Raw genomic sequence first — 15252 nt, forward strand, 5'->3', positions numbered from 1 at the left:
TCAACGCTGTATATTTAAACTTTGGACAAATTACCTTTCGACAAAGGAACAGGAAGCAGAATGTAAGAATATGGGGAGTTTTGCAAAGCCTCATCAGGCTATGTGTTTCTCTTATAAGTTGAGTTTTCTCTTTTGTTTTTGGGCACAGAAGAGATTTTACAAATGTAACAAAAGAAAACCACAAGCCACCAAGTTCAGGAGAAACATCAAGGGTATGGGTGGTGGATAAGAAATTATCTCATGGCAACTTAATGTGAATAATGGTCAGTGACAATCCATTCTTCTTTTTTTAAATACAATGATTCTACAGCAAAGTTTTACATATGCACACAAAAGGTTAACCAAGCTCTTGACAGTTCACCTGGAACCTCCCAAACGTTAAAAGTTCCCTGCAGACCTCATTATCTGTAAAACATTTTTATACGTCAGCATTTTCCTGTCAATTACTAGAAAAATCGTTGTTGATGTAGCTTTCCCAAGGAATATCCTCTGCTGAATAAATTAAGCAATATATGATATTACTTCAGACCTTGAAAACTGATTTGCACATTCAGTTTCAATGTGTTGGGTACCCATTCCAGGGAGCACACAGAAAGGACACTGAAAATGTTCCTTGTCTCTCCAGCTTTTAAGGTCTTCCAACATATCAAGAAAGTAAGCAGATGGGAAATAAATATTTCTAGAACCATAACAGCTGTGTGGGCTTCATGTCCTTCACAAATGTGTAACGGGAACTACAGTACCAAACGTTATATTCCACCAAATGGCGTGGAGGTAGGTCTAAATGATGCACTTCTTGATTAATTTGCACTTGATTAATTTGCAACTATCAACCAAAAGCCATTGCTTCAGATTTATCCAGAGCAATTGCCCAGGTATACAGAGCAGCTGTTACATATTCATCAACAAATAAGTGCTTACAGAGAAGAGTCAGCTGATCCCAAGCTTATGCAGAAGCAGGGAAAAGTTAATTTGGATTGGTTTTAGGCATTTGGAAATACTGAGGTAGGCTTGGATGGGAAAATGAATGAAAGAGAATACAGCACATCTGAAGGTGCCTTATACTGCATCAGACTACTGGTGCATATAGCTACGTATTTTCTGTGCTGACTGACGGTGCTTTTGCAGTCCAATAGTTTAGACAGATGCTTTTCCTAGCACGCCGTAATGTGGCAAAATAAATATGTACATCCACTCCACTTATTGGAGGAGACACAAAAGTCATTTATTAAACTGTAACTGGTGAAGAAGCCTTGAAACCAATGGGAAGAGGGTCTGTTAAATCTCTCTCATGCAAAACTTTGTAAAATTACTAGCCCTAAGTTGAGCCAAGTTTACCTTTTCTACTTATCTTCCTGGGGTGGAGGTAAAACAAGCAGAATAGGTGCCTCCTCTTTTCTACTTTTTTAAACAGCACCATTTCCCCATAAAGCTATTTTGTACCACTCATTATCCAAACTAGCCTATATGCTTTTCCTGATGTGGGATTGTCTCATTTTCATCAACCTGTTTTATTCTATGTGCAGCAGAATTTCTCTGCCCTCCCACCTAGTGAAAGTTGGCACTTAGGTTATAAAAGTTAACTGTGACTAAATGCTCATCGTGGTATACTGAAATGTTACTGCATAGTAAAAGGTTTACTGCAGCTCTCAAAAAAATACTGACCTGAAAGCTATCAAAATGGTGACATTGATACATGTCTGTCGTCGCATATTCCCTTTGCTGCTAGTTCCTGCTGTTTATAGCGATACTTAAAAAGAGGTTTTGTACAGAAGAGTGCATTCCATTCCAAAGAAATGGTGGTGCCCTTTCCAAATCTATTACTGTTTATCATATGTAGAACCCAAACGCGGAGACGGTCCTATGCTCAAAGTTTCTTGCACGTGTGTGCACATCCCACCCCCATACACTGAGCAGGTGGCCGGAGGAACTGTGATTAGAGAAGGAAATCTGGAGAATAGAAATCTACAAAAACAAGTACGTTAGCGGTTCACAATATTCTATGGATGTACAAATAGGGCCTGTAACAAAACAATGCAGTGTGGAGTACTTCTGTCCAGGGTTCCAAGGATACACCATTCCATTCCTATTCCTCCCTTGTTGTCCAATTTCTACCCAACAGACTCTCTACATTCTGTAACCACTGAGCATGCTTTCCCCCATCCCTCCTTACAGATTTCCCCCTAATGATATATTGTACCTGTTCAGTTTCTCAAACATTTCTCTTGTGCATGGATGGTGCCATTCTTTACTACAGATTTGTATCTTTAATTGCAATTTCAACAACCACAGTGGGCATCTTGTATACGAATTATTATCAGACCAGAATTTGGAAATGCAATCACTAAGCCACAGCCAAAGTACACTTTTGTGCCTAGGAAACATCACACCTCAATTCCCAAGGCTTTAGTACAACATTTTATAGCAATAAGGCTTTTAAACTATGTATTTCTGGTTAACAGGACTCAATTGTGTTCATGACCAAAGGCTAATATGCAATGGCTATTTCCTTTGTAAGCAACTCTTTGCTCCTAAACCAATGATTAACAAAAGGATATCCTTTCAAGACATGTTAGCATTCCAACACAATGGGAATCCAAGACTATTGCTTATATAGGCTGAAATGAAATATTAAAGTTAAAGCTGTATCCCCAAACATAAGGTCATCACTCAAGCATGTGTCAATCTGAAGCACTCAAGCTTTAATTTATTTATGGTAGGATCAATGTGTACACCCACCCACAGATATATGTCTCCTCCTGAAATCATAAATATGGCATTGCAAACATTAATTTCAACAAGGCTATTTCCAGAAGGCTTAAGAGTTAATAAAACAAAGCAAAACCCTACAAAAACAGCTCTGAAAGATTATGCTAACTATTGCAGAAATCCAGCAACTATCAGTATAGCAAATTAAATCTCAAAAGAAATGTTTCCAACATACACTGGGAGGAATGTCATTAACATATTCTTTCATCTAGCAGATTCCTCAACCCTCAAGAAGATATTTATTTACCATACTTCGCTATGGGCTGAATAGTCACCAGCCTTCAATTTTCACATCAGTTGCAGATGAGATGGGGGGGGCACACACCTTGTACACAGGCTTGAATTGAAATTGACTTTGAATCTCTGAACTGTCAACAAATTCTCCTACGAAAAGGTTTGCTTTACAGAGATTATAAAGTAGGTGTCACGCCTGACACTTGCATTTTATATTCAGATGGCAGGTCTGTAAAGAAACGTTACCAAAACGTCAGGAAGGGACTTAGAAGGCTCAGCTGTCACGCTATGTGCCTCTCTGGGCTTGCTTTGCAGTCAGATACTGTGCTGTCGATGTCAGAGGTTCTCCACTTAAACTCCCTGACAAGCAAAGAAGAATACTGGGAGAATATGTTATCAGGAGCTGTGGACTTGTCTTCAGTAGCAGGTCAACCTGACACTTATTTTGGTGCATGAAAACCAAAACTATGATACTGTTTCAGATTAAAAAACTGTACACTATACCCCGCTGGATATACAAGTTCAAGTTTTTAAATTGTGAAATAATCCTTGCAGAGGACCCTCTATGCTTTCAATGCATTGAAGCCTAATGTGCTGAGGGTGCCCGTCTCCTGCCTAAGTCTAAAAAGAAAAAAGGGAGAAGTGTGTGTGTGTGTGTGTGTGTGTGTGTGTGTGTGTATACACACACACTAGCAGAAAAACACAAATGTAAACTCAACAGCAGCATGAACCAAAAGGGTGATTAAAAGCACCAAGCTTTTAGTTGCTTCTCTTTGTTTAAGAAACCATTCCAATTAAGGGACATAAATCAAATTTGCAATCAAGGAAAAATTATAAAGTTAATGAAACATCTGAAATGTAGCTGCTGGAATTGTGGGTTGATTAGCGTCTAAAACAGTGGAAAATTATAAATTTATATTGATTTCCACCCTTAAAAAGAAGAAAACACCTGCTTTTTCAGTAGCGTTTGAACTATCCCCAGACATAATAAGCCACAGTAAATGAAAATCATGGCGCAGACAATAAAACCTGCAAGCTACGCAATGGGAAAGTATAGTCTGTGCATGTTGTTTTCCCAAATGCCCAGTCAGAGGTCTCAGGTGGCTAATGTGGCTGGAATGTGTAATTCAAAGCTCCAAATAATATGTTTATGAATCTGGACGTGTTCTGTGCACTTTGGAAGTGGCTGTACAAGAAGAGACAACAGTATATCTGATTTCAGCTAAACAAGGTTTTAAACTAAATTATCCATTTCCTCTTGAAGGACTGGATGGAGCAACACTGCAAGGCTCCCAGTAATCATTTCAAATGTAATTGTAGGATTCAATTTAATGGTAATATGGGAATATTTCATTTGCATTGGTTCCCAATCGAATGGCTTGCCCATCTGTAATCTACAATACTGAAAGCAAGACACTGCACAGCCAATGTTTTAAATGCCATAAACACCATATTTTGATATATAGACCCCACACTCTGCAAACCCCCTCTGAATCATACTTATTTAACAAGAACAGCAGTGTGGAATATCATTTTCAGCTTGAATTCTAAAGATAGGTGTTTGCAGGTTTAGGGTTTGTAAAGGAAATAGTTTCTTGGTTTCACATGTTAAGACATTGTATCTCATTTGCTAATATATACAGGCTGTGATTATTGAGTAGAATTTTCAGATACATTTGAGTTAGGATAACTGAACTCTTTCCTCAGTTGAAACAGTGATCTCAGGGTCACCATTCCAGAAGATTCAGGATATTTTACTTATTTATTATCACATTTATATCCCACCTTTCCTCCAAAGAGCTCAAGGTTGTTTTTATAGTTACTCCCACTTCATTTTATCCTTACAAATAACTCTGTGAGACAGGATAGGCTGAAAGACTGTGACTGGCCCAAGGTCACCCAGTGAGCTTCATGACTGAGTGGGGACAATAATCCTGTTCTCAGAAGTCCTAGTCTGAAACTACACCACACTCATACACAAAAGAGCCAGTGTGGTGTAGTGGTTAAGAGCAGTAGACTTGTAATCTGGTGAACCGGGTTCGATTCCCCACTCCTCCACATGCAGCTGCTGGGTGATCCTGGGCTACTCACACTTCTCTGAAGTCTCTCAGCCTCACTCACCTCACAGAGTGTTTGTTGTGGGGGAGGAAGGGAAAGGAGAATGTTAGCCGCTTTGAGACTCCTTCAGGTAGTGATAAAGCGGGATATCAAATCCAAATCCAAAAGGAAGTACTTCTTCACACTAAGAAATTCACCGCTACAAGCTGTAGTGATGGCCACCAACTTTAACAGCTTAAAAGGAGGATTGGAAAATTCATGGAGGATAAGGCTATCACTGGCTACTAGCCACAATGACTATCAGCTACCTGCATGGCTAAATATGAGCTGCTGGGATCCACAGTTAGGGGGAGTGCTGTTGCATGCATATCCCACTTGCAGGCTTCCCATGGGTAACTGCTTGGCCAATGTGAGAACACAATGCTGAACTGGATGAGCCTTTGGTGTGATCCAGCGGGGCTTTATGTTCTCAAGAAATATTGCAAATAAAAAACACCACTAATCTAGTTCAAGATTCTCATGATTAATTTCCCCTTATACTTGATTTTCATATATCCTGTATAAACTGCCATGTAAACATGCACTTTTTGCATGTTTTGTTTACCTAAGGAACATACTTGCTACAACTAGTCAAATCTTATTGATTTTTATTTTATTTTTAATCTAGCTTTTAAAATCTCACTGACTTTGTGCTTTGGATGTGTTGTTATTTGTATTTTAATTATTTTTGTAATATCTGCTCTGGGAATTTTTCACCAAAGGGCAGTATACAGATCATAAATAAATGAACAGCTTCTTTGAACTTAAAAATAGCTTTCTGTTTTAACTTGTACTCTTCTGATGCTAATAATTCAAGGATTTCAAGGATACTAAAGCACACAGAGACCCTTGGGGTTTGGCAATGTGGTGAAGAACTTAGTGTTGGTCACAAGGGAAGCACCATTCCCCGCTCCCCTAAATTCTTTGAAGCCACACCTGGAAATCCCCACCTAGGAAGGAGCATTGGTTGTGGCCCTGAGGCACTACAATCACAAAACCACAACAATGTATTATTCAAAAGTAATCAGATCATACCATGACCCTAATGTAGATCACACGGACTCCTGATTTAGTGTCTGTTTTCAGAACAAAATGCACTTGGCACATGGGGTGGGGGGAGACCCCTTAAGTCTCAAGTTAACAGGAAACCTCTTTAGACAGAAAGCTGAATCTATTTATTCCTGTAACAGTTCTCCTAATCTCTTCACACTTTTTCCTACCTGGCTTCTCACCCTCTTACTTCCTCTCCTTTGGTTTCCCCTATTCCTTACAGAAACTGCTGGCCAGGAGAGCAAGAGGGATCGATTCAGCAAAAGCAACACAAAGCCTCCTGAGCACAGCGGGAGCACTCTGGGTCCAAAAAGGGTGCCCTGCTTTTAGTGTCACGCTACTTCTGTACCAGCCATTAGAAAAACATGAGCAGACAAGCAGTTAAAAAATGAAAAACAAAAAATGTCAAATTCAGTCTTCCAGACATCCGTAGCTGTGAAACAGCAAGGAGGAGAGGGGAGGAGAAAGCAACACAAACTAAGGAGAGAGAAAGGGGGAAAAGCACAGCTTTGAACATCAGGCCAGAGAAACAGATTTTTCAATATTTTATGTGACATGATACAACATCAGCTAAGGACAAGGAAACACAGGCTTTGCATACATGGCAGCTGACAGTAACTAAAAAAGGAAGGGAAGCAGCTTACACTTTATTGGTTCATGGGGTCTGTACTGCTTTTACATCTAACTGCTTATTCCTTGAGAAGAAAATCTGATATTTACAAAGCAATGAGTCACCCCATACCAGAGAGTTGTTCCCAGAATATGTATCCTGGCCTTTGTGTCTTGCTGTCTTATGCCTAGGGACGCCCTGGCAGGGCCTAATCCCCAAAAACTTTAAAAAAAATATCTGAGAGACAGGCAAGAGTTGGATCCAAACTATCACAGGGTGCACAAATCTACCCAAATAAATGTCACAAATTCCCAGTTAATATATGGAAAATAATTGCATTGGTTGCTGCTCTTAAGAATCAAGGTTATAACCCAATAATGAACCCACAACTTTTAAAAAATGAAAACACTTGTTTGCCATATATTATCTTACAGTTTATTATATTTAATTGGGTAGATTTGTGCCCACCTTAAGTTATGAATGTCTGTTGTCTTCCTTTTTAAAAAAGGTGACTCTCTCATGGATAAAGTGGTAAAGGTAAAGGTAAAGGGACCCCTGACCACTAGGTCCAGTCGTGACCGACTCTGGGGTTGTGGCGCTCGTGTTCTTAACCTGAGGTACCACTTTAGCTAATGGGGACTTTCGCCACCGCCGTGCAATTTCTGTTCTCATCCTGAAGCAAAGTTCTTAACCCGAGGTACTATACTGGGCCAAGTGCCCCGTTTGTCATTCTTGTTCTTCTTGTTCCTGATGTTCCGATAAATCCCTTTTGAGCTGAATCTCAGTCTTGGATCATGCCTGAACCAACCTACACTTCAATGTACATGACACTTCTCTTCAGATTATCCTCACAACGATCACGGTTATCCTCACAAGACACTGGCAATAGGACCACAACCTCCACCACACTTGTATGCAGTAGGGTATCTTTGAAGGCAGTACACAAAGTTCTATTATCCAATAGCTCTCTGGCACTTCCTGCCCTCCATCTCATGCCCAACCTGCTACCTGAGGCAAGTACCTCACTACCAGTATGGCCCTGCATCAGGGTGAGGCTGAAAGTACAGCACAGCTGCTGTGTGAAATGGCATTGCCCTGCACACAAATAACATATACAAAGAGGTAAGAGATGAAGGAAAGCTTATTTCTATTGCAGCAAAGTCTCGCTACATTGTGCATGCCCATCTATCTTCTCAAGGCATACTGAACAGCCTTTATTGTGGAGCACACTCAACAGCCTCCCTGGATACCTCTGGCCAATGTTTTATATATTTTCTTGGGGATAGGCTCAGTGAGAAAATATTCAGTAAGACAATTTAAATAACAATTAAAAACACACAGAGAGAAACGACTACAACTGATAAAAAACCAATTAAAAAGTGGTGGATCAGTGATTAAGAACTCAAATCAGGGAAGTGGAAATCCTATATTAAAAAAAAGAGTGGAAGACTAATAGAGAGGGGGCGAAAAAGGTCTCCCAATCAAGGGAATACAACAATTTCGGTGATTATGTTATTTTACGTACATTTGTGTTTTGGTCATCCTCTAAGGAATTAGGGCAGAGTAGGACATCTTTACAACTCTGTGGGCTAAGCTGAGAGATACTAATTTTCCACAGACCACCCTATGAGCTACATAGTTGAACCAAGAATTTTAACCTTGTTTATATAGGTTTCCTGGCTCCATGTCTTATCTAATTAAAACATTTCTTGCCAAAGCAATCCCAGAGTGCATTACATTAAAAGCAAATACATAATACACATTAAAACAAAACAGAAAGGGGAAAAAATGCAACTTTAAAAATAAAACAGCTATGCTGCAATCCTTGCATAAAAACCTTGGTGAATAAGTAGGTCTGCAACTGGCACAAAAAAACTCATAAGAGTTAGCATCAGCTGTATCTGAGAAGGTAAGGAATAGACAAGGTGCCAGTACCAAGAAGGTTGTCTTGTTTGTTGCCACTTGGTGAATTTCACTTAACTGTGGCAGTAAGAGGGTCTTCCTCATAAAGAAGATGCTTTGTTAGATATCTAGGTCCCAATCTATATAGGGCCTTATACTGTATGTCAATACAAGATCCCAGAACTTGGCCTGGTGTGGTATGTTCACAATCAGCAGTCCCAAATGACAGCCTAGCCATGGAATTCTACACTAGCTGCATCTTCTGAACAAATCTCAAAGGTTACCCAATCACTGTGGCCAGGTAATGCCTATCTAGGAACATCCACAACTACCTTACAAGCCAACCCCAGTCACTTGCACCTTCAACGACAGTGATGGATCTAAGAGCACCACCCATTCTTTCAGAGGGAATGCAAGCCCATCCAGAACTAGAAGAATGCCTAATTCCTGAACCCTAGATTTGTCAGTCCATAGAGCCCCACCTTGTCAGGATTCAGTCTCAACTTATTGGCGCTCACTCAGCACACAACTACATTTTGTTATGAAAACCTTCTGGAAGCCCATGGGAAAGCACAACTTCGAAGGATCTAGGGAAGTCACTTTATAGCTTTATGGCTAACAAATTCTCCCTCGGGGAGATGAGAGACATATTTTGAGAACAGAAAGCATACAATACTCCCTCAAAGCAAAAATTGTACTAGTAGATGCACTATGGAGCGGGTCAGAGTTTGAAACGAGGGGGAAAGTGTATGATGTAATGTTTGAAGATGTGCTGCCCCGCTGCTTGTCCCATTGCCTTATACCGTAGAAAAACATGGCTGGAAAGCACAACAGACATGTACAAAAACAAGGCAAGTAATTTGCGCCCCCTAACCCGTGGATTTGCGTCCCCTAACCCTAACCCCCAGATGTTGCGGCCAGCCCCCCTGCACCCCCCACGCTACGCCACTGGGTACTATACTGTGACTCCTCAATGGCTTCCCAATAGCCTTTGTCTGTTTTTGTACTATATTTCAAGGAGTTTGAAACAAGGAGTTTGTTCTTAGTCATCACTTCTAGGTGACATAACTGAGTGTAACATAGCTGAGTTACTCTACATTGTTAATGCTCAATGAATCCTGTTTACAAAGCAGTGTGTGTTCCATCTCAAGGCTAAGTGAAACCAGCCCCTCTTCCCTTGTGCCTTAAGCTATGGAAAAAGTTGCTGCTGAGACTGTGCGGTGCAGAACCCCCTTCCTAGAGGGATTATGTCAGCTGGTACTGGGCTGCGGCTTATCAGCCATTTCGGATAAATTGTTTTTGAATTGTTATGGTTTTGGTATTAAACTGCATCATTTTTTATTGGATTGCTTTTTTTCCCCCTCACTAATACTCTATGTGCTTTTTGATAGGATTATATTGATTAAAGTGTTTTTGTTTGCTAATGTGTTCTTATTGTTGTCATCAGCTTTGAAATCAACATTGATGCTGGAAAAGAGACATATAGATAATAAATCAAGTCAAATCCACACTTACTGGAGCATAGCAATTGCTTGAAAATAAAAGCCTTACAGGGCAAGGTAATTATGTGTACCAGCTCTTCACTTAGATTGGGAAATGTTCTCTATTCCAAATCAAAACCAGAAAGGTTGTATTGGCAAGAGTGAAAACTGGGGAAACCATGGAGGATCTCCAGGGTTCAACATGAATTTCTCTAAACACCTACATTTCAAGAAGCCTTTGTTGCTGTGAACTGGGTTTTAGTAGTGTGTCAATAATGAATCACCATACATGCAAGAAACATCAAGCGCTAACTGAGTATTGTTTTGTTTTGTACAAATGTCGATCCTTGTGCAGATGCAACATAGATGTCACTTGTTTTATTCCACCTCATAAGCAGCTTCACTAAAACATGACATAAACCTATGTCAATCTTGGTGCAATAGAATCCACACTGATAGAATTAGAGTCATGTTACAGATGATGACAGAGTGAAGGAGCATTAAATGGTCCCTTTAAGACATGCTTAAATTGCTGGCATTTTGAAAATGCATATTGAAATATACATTGCCATGAAAATCATAGGTCCAAACTCTAGTCGCATATACAAATCCTACCTGAACATGTCCCCCAGGCCTTTGAGCATTCCTTTCTTGGCTTTAATTTTATCCTTTTCTTTATCTCGATCTTTCTTCTTGTCCTTCCCAATTTTTTTCCGGTCTCCTTTATCTTGACTGCCATTCATGTGTCTTTCCAGTGAATGGGATGGCTGGTCACTCGACGTAGAGACAGATTCTCTACCTGATCGTGAGCTTTCCTCAGTATCTTCCTCCACTGAAAGAGTAAGGTAATTTTAGTAGGGGCGGGGGGGGGAGATTAAAAAAAATTATCTGCTGCGATTCAAGACAAATAGAGTTGAACACCCCTTATCCGTTCATCCAGAATGAACAGCCACTACACTCCAGTAAACCACCCAGGTGGTAAACTACATGACTTTCTCTGCTTGTATCTGGTAAGCTCCACACATGGGGTCCATGAAACTGCACATATTTTACTGTACAAGGTGAGGTTTTTTGTTTAACTTGCTTGCTCAATATTGCTTAATAAGCCAAGAAATGAATGAGTCTTTTGGATAAATATACATAGCTCATTTGATCCTCCCTTGGCCCAAGAAGGCAAGGAAGCAAACTAGAGAGTCCTCCATTGACTATAGTTTGCTATTTCATGCTAACCATGAAAATATGCTTAATTGCTTCACAGCAAGCCAGGATATTAAACCATGGTTTGAAGCTGACTTAATATCCTGGCTTGTTCCAAAGCTGTTAATCATAGCAAACAAAGTGCAATGGAATACCTTGGTTTGCTTGCTCCCTCAGGCAAAGGGGCTGGGCTTTATGTCCAAAAGACCAATTCATATCTAATATTATTAAGACAAGATATGCTAATCTGAACGTGGTCTATATATTGACAGTTGAGTTTACAATGTTATCCACTATGTACATTTACAACATAATTCTCCATTTTAACCTTGAATATTGGCTCATTCTTCACACCCATTTTCAGGAGAAAACGAAGGATACAAAATTTTTCTTAATGCAACATACACCTTGAAGACTGAGATATTGAAATGAAAGATGAGCATGTTCATATTCAAGGCACAATCCTACATTTCAAGTTCAAACACCAACTCAGTCCCACACTGGCTTTCATTTAGGCTGGTGAATAAGTAAAACATACCATAATACTATATCACCCTTGGGCACTGAGGTATCACAGTGATTTTCAAAGATAGAGCAATGCTGAGAAAAAGATGCAATATGCAATATCTGAAGTGAGGACTCAAGGACATTGTGCTTTAAGGCAATGTTAAAAATACAAATTAATTAAAACTAATTTATAATACTTGACATTCAACAAGGATAATGATAATAATAATAATGCTGTTTAATTGCTTATTGAAGTATTTCTATGCACATTTCCCTTCCTATTAAAAACAATCAATCACACCTCGTGCAATTCACATTATTTATATACTGAATATTCAAAACTTGAGATCCTCATCAGTTACCTCAGCTTTGCCAATACATTAGCGAAAAATTGCAAACATGTTCTAAGACAGTATGCCTCTGAATATCACTTGCTTTGGGGGCAACCAGCAAGGAGTGCTGTTTCCCTCATATTTTACTTGTCTGCTTTTTATTGTATTGCATCACATTGCTTTTAGGGATGTATACCTCACACTCCAACAACATTTTCCAGTAGATTTCCAGAGCATCTTGTTGGTTACTATGGGAAATAAGATGCTGGACTAAGATGGACCTTCAGCCTACTCCAGCAGGACTTTTCTTATCTCATCCACTGAGGGTCAGGGAACACACTCATTCAGTAGGTTTGGACTTCCCTGCTGCTTTGCAATTCATTTCGTACAATCTCTAATATAACTTCATTTCTACAATTCCCATGCAACAACAGAACTTTCAACTGCTTTCACAGAGCCCAGCTCAGGGATCAAAGGACTCAGGGCTTCCTTCTCGCACTGCCCTCCCCAAACCGCTTTGCGAGGTTGGGATCTGCCAGCAACTGAAATAATTTATTTTCAAACAAGCTTTTGATTCGACCACTGCTTAATATATTGATTGGAAGGGATGTTGCTGCTGTTTTCAGTGTGATTGTTTGAGTTTTAAGGTTGGAGTCACTGATGGTTTTATGTTTTCTTTTGTATCTGTAAGTTGATTTGACCAACGCCTTTGTGGAAGAGAAAAACAGGGTATGTATTCCTGAAGAAAGAAAATGTTGCCTCATTATTATTCCTGTTCAGGCAAGAAATTCAAGTTCTGATTTTTGTGATAGTTCATAGTTCACTGATGACATTACGAAAAAATCACTGGGTCGGGGGGAAGAGTTAATGAAAAAGTGCAGACGACAATCCCCCTTTCCTATTTTAGCCACTAAGACCAAAACATCAGATTGTTCTTTAGGGTATGATTCCAAGAGCAAAGATGTGTTTTGCTTAAGAGAACTGCAAGAAAAGTATTGTGAAACTGCTCTCCTAATTATGTCACAAAACAGAGAAAATGCTCATAAGAAACTGTAGTTATTGAACGTGAAGCTGTTCCATAACTGAGCTAGACTGTGTATTGTGTTATTTAATACAAGCAGAGTCTCTAGCAATTAAGACTCAACAGAGATTAGAAAGCTCTGCCAATTTATTCAGATTCAAATAGCTTGCTCTCAGACAACGCACCAGAGAAAGGAACTGTTTCTTATCAGCTATTCCAAGATTTCGAAAACAAGCCCTGTGATTCATATGATCCAAATACCCCAAGCAGTCAGCTGTGACTATCTGATTATACCCATTAAAATCTATAGGTACCCTCTGCCAAACTTAAGGTCTTCCCATCTGTCTTTCAGGCTCAGTTCAACGGTCTGAATGGCCAATTGTTCTGAGTGCAGCAATTATATTATGGTTTTTAAAAAGCCCCCACAGTAAATGTGGTCACATGGTATGCAAGTATATTTTTAGAACTCATTGCAGGACATGATCAAGATTTCTTTATGAAACAATTCAGAACAACTTATCTGAATAGCTCAGTCAGTACAGCATGAGAATCTTAATCTCAGGGTTGTGGGTTCAGGACCCATGTTGGGTGAAAGATTGCTGCATTGCAGGGGGTTGGACTAGATGACCCTTGTGGTCCCTTTCCAACTCTACAATTCTCTGATTCTATTATCTTCGAGTACAAAAGGGTCACCAGCTGACCAAATGAAAGTCATTGCTTTTACAACGAGAGAAAGGAGCCTTCTAAATTCTGAACTATTAGGGGAGGAGAGAAATAGCTGCAAGGGGGATTTGAACACAACCCACCTCCATAGGGTTTAACTGAACACTAATTCCCCTCCCCACCTGTATAGTGTATAGTGGCATGTATAGTGCCACTTTAACACACTTGATCCCTACCTAAAATGGAACGTCTGCATCCAATATCAAATAGTCACATGCCCAGTACACCTGCCAGATCATTCTATAGTTATCTCTCTCCTTCTCCTTCTCCTCCCTCTCCCTCTCTCAAAATGCACGGTGCCATCCTGAATGTTGCAATATTCAGGGCAGATAAAAGAAAGCATTTTTTCGAACAGCACATAGTTGAACTGTGGAATTCATCCCCCACAATATTTAGGGATGTCTAGCAAGTTGGACAGCTTTAAAGGAGGATTAGAAAAATGCTTGGAGGGGAAGGCAATCCATGGATACCAGCCACAATGGCTATATTCTGCCTCCAGTTTACATCTGAGTATCAGTTGCTGGGAATCACGTGAGAAGAATGCTGATGCACTCAGGGCCAGTTTGTGGGCTGCTTATGGGCACTGGTTGACCCACTGTGAGAAAAGCTTAAACATGGAGCACTTGGGATCCACCCCTTTGTGCCCCACTTCCTATGGGTGAAATCCAACTGTTCCCTCAGTCTCAGAAGAAGGGCTTTTGACCCACTTTTTGAAAAGGTGGGGAGGGTTTTTTTGCTTTCCTTCTTGCAGGCCTGAGCACACCCCCCCTCTGAAAACAAGCTCTAGGTTGTTGGGGAACCCTGCAGAACAAATCAAAAGGTACCATAAAGGGCTGCCAAGGGAATCAGAAAAAACCCTTCCCCTCACTTCTGTTATGGGGTACTTCCACTGGATTCCACCCTGTGTCACTGGGTCAATTAGACAAGACTGATAACATTTAGCTGCTCTGAACTGCCATTTGAAATGAAGCTGAATTAATTCTGCTGTTGCTATTGAAGGAAATATTTCAAATGTCCTTACATTCAATTATGCAATATTTTTAGAAGCAGGCTTTTTAAAAAAGAAAAACTAATATAAAATAGAACAGTGAACTTGTAGGAGCCAATTTGCTCATTATGACAGGCGTTTCTTAAAATGTAAACACATTCATAAAAAGCTGAGATTGCAGATTCATTTTTCCAACTCCTTGTGTCAGTCGACAAGCCAAGTAATTAATTACCTCAGCTTCCCCAGCTCTTTTCCATTCATAAACTTTTAATGTTTAAAGGTAAAGTAACTAGATAGGTAGGGGGGACCTGCTGGGATACATTCAAAATACTACAACATTA

The 15252-nt window shown here is 39.9% G+C and overlaps 1 protein-coding gene across 8 annotated transcripts in view; it reads right to left on the reverse strand.

The window, feature by feature from the left end:
- The window catches only part of PARD3 (par-3 family cell polarity regulator), a 560882-nt gene that overhangs the window by 137182 nt on the left and 408448 nt on the right, over window positions 1-15252 (reverse strand). For all 8 annotated transcript variants that reach the window (XM_083579257.1, XM_083579256.1, XM_083579253.1 and 5 more), the window contains one exon: window positions 10759-10975. In XM_083579257.1, coding sequence (XP_083435383.1) covers window positions 10759-10975 — 217 coding nt within the window. The remainder of the gene's footprint in view (window positions 1-10758; window positions 10976-15252) is intronic.

The sequence above is a fragment of the Podarcis filfolensis genome (assembly GCF_964270895.1).
Source record: "Podarcis filfolensis genome assembly, chromosome: 12".
NCBI classification, from domain to species: Eukaryota; Metazoa; Chordata; class Lepidosauria; order Squamata; family Lacertidae; genus Podarcis; species Podarcis filfolensis.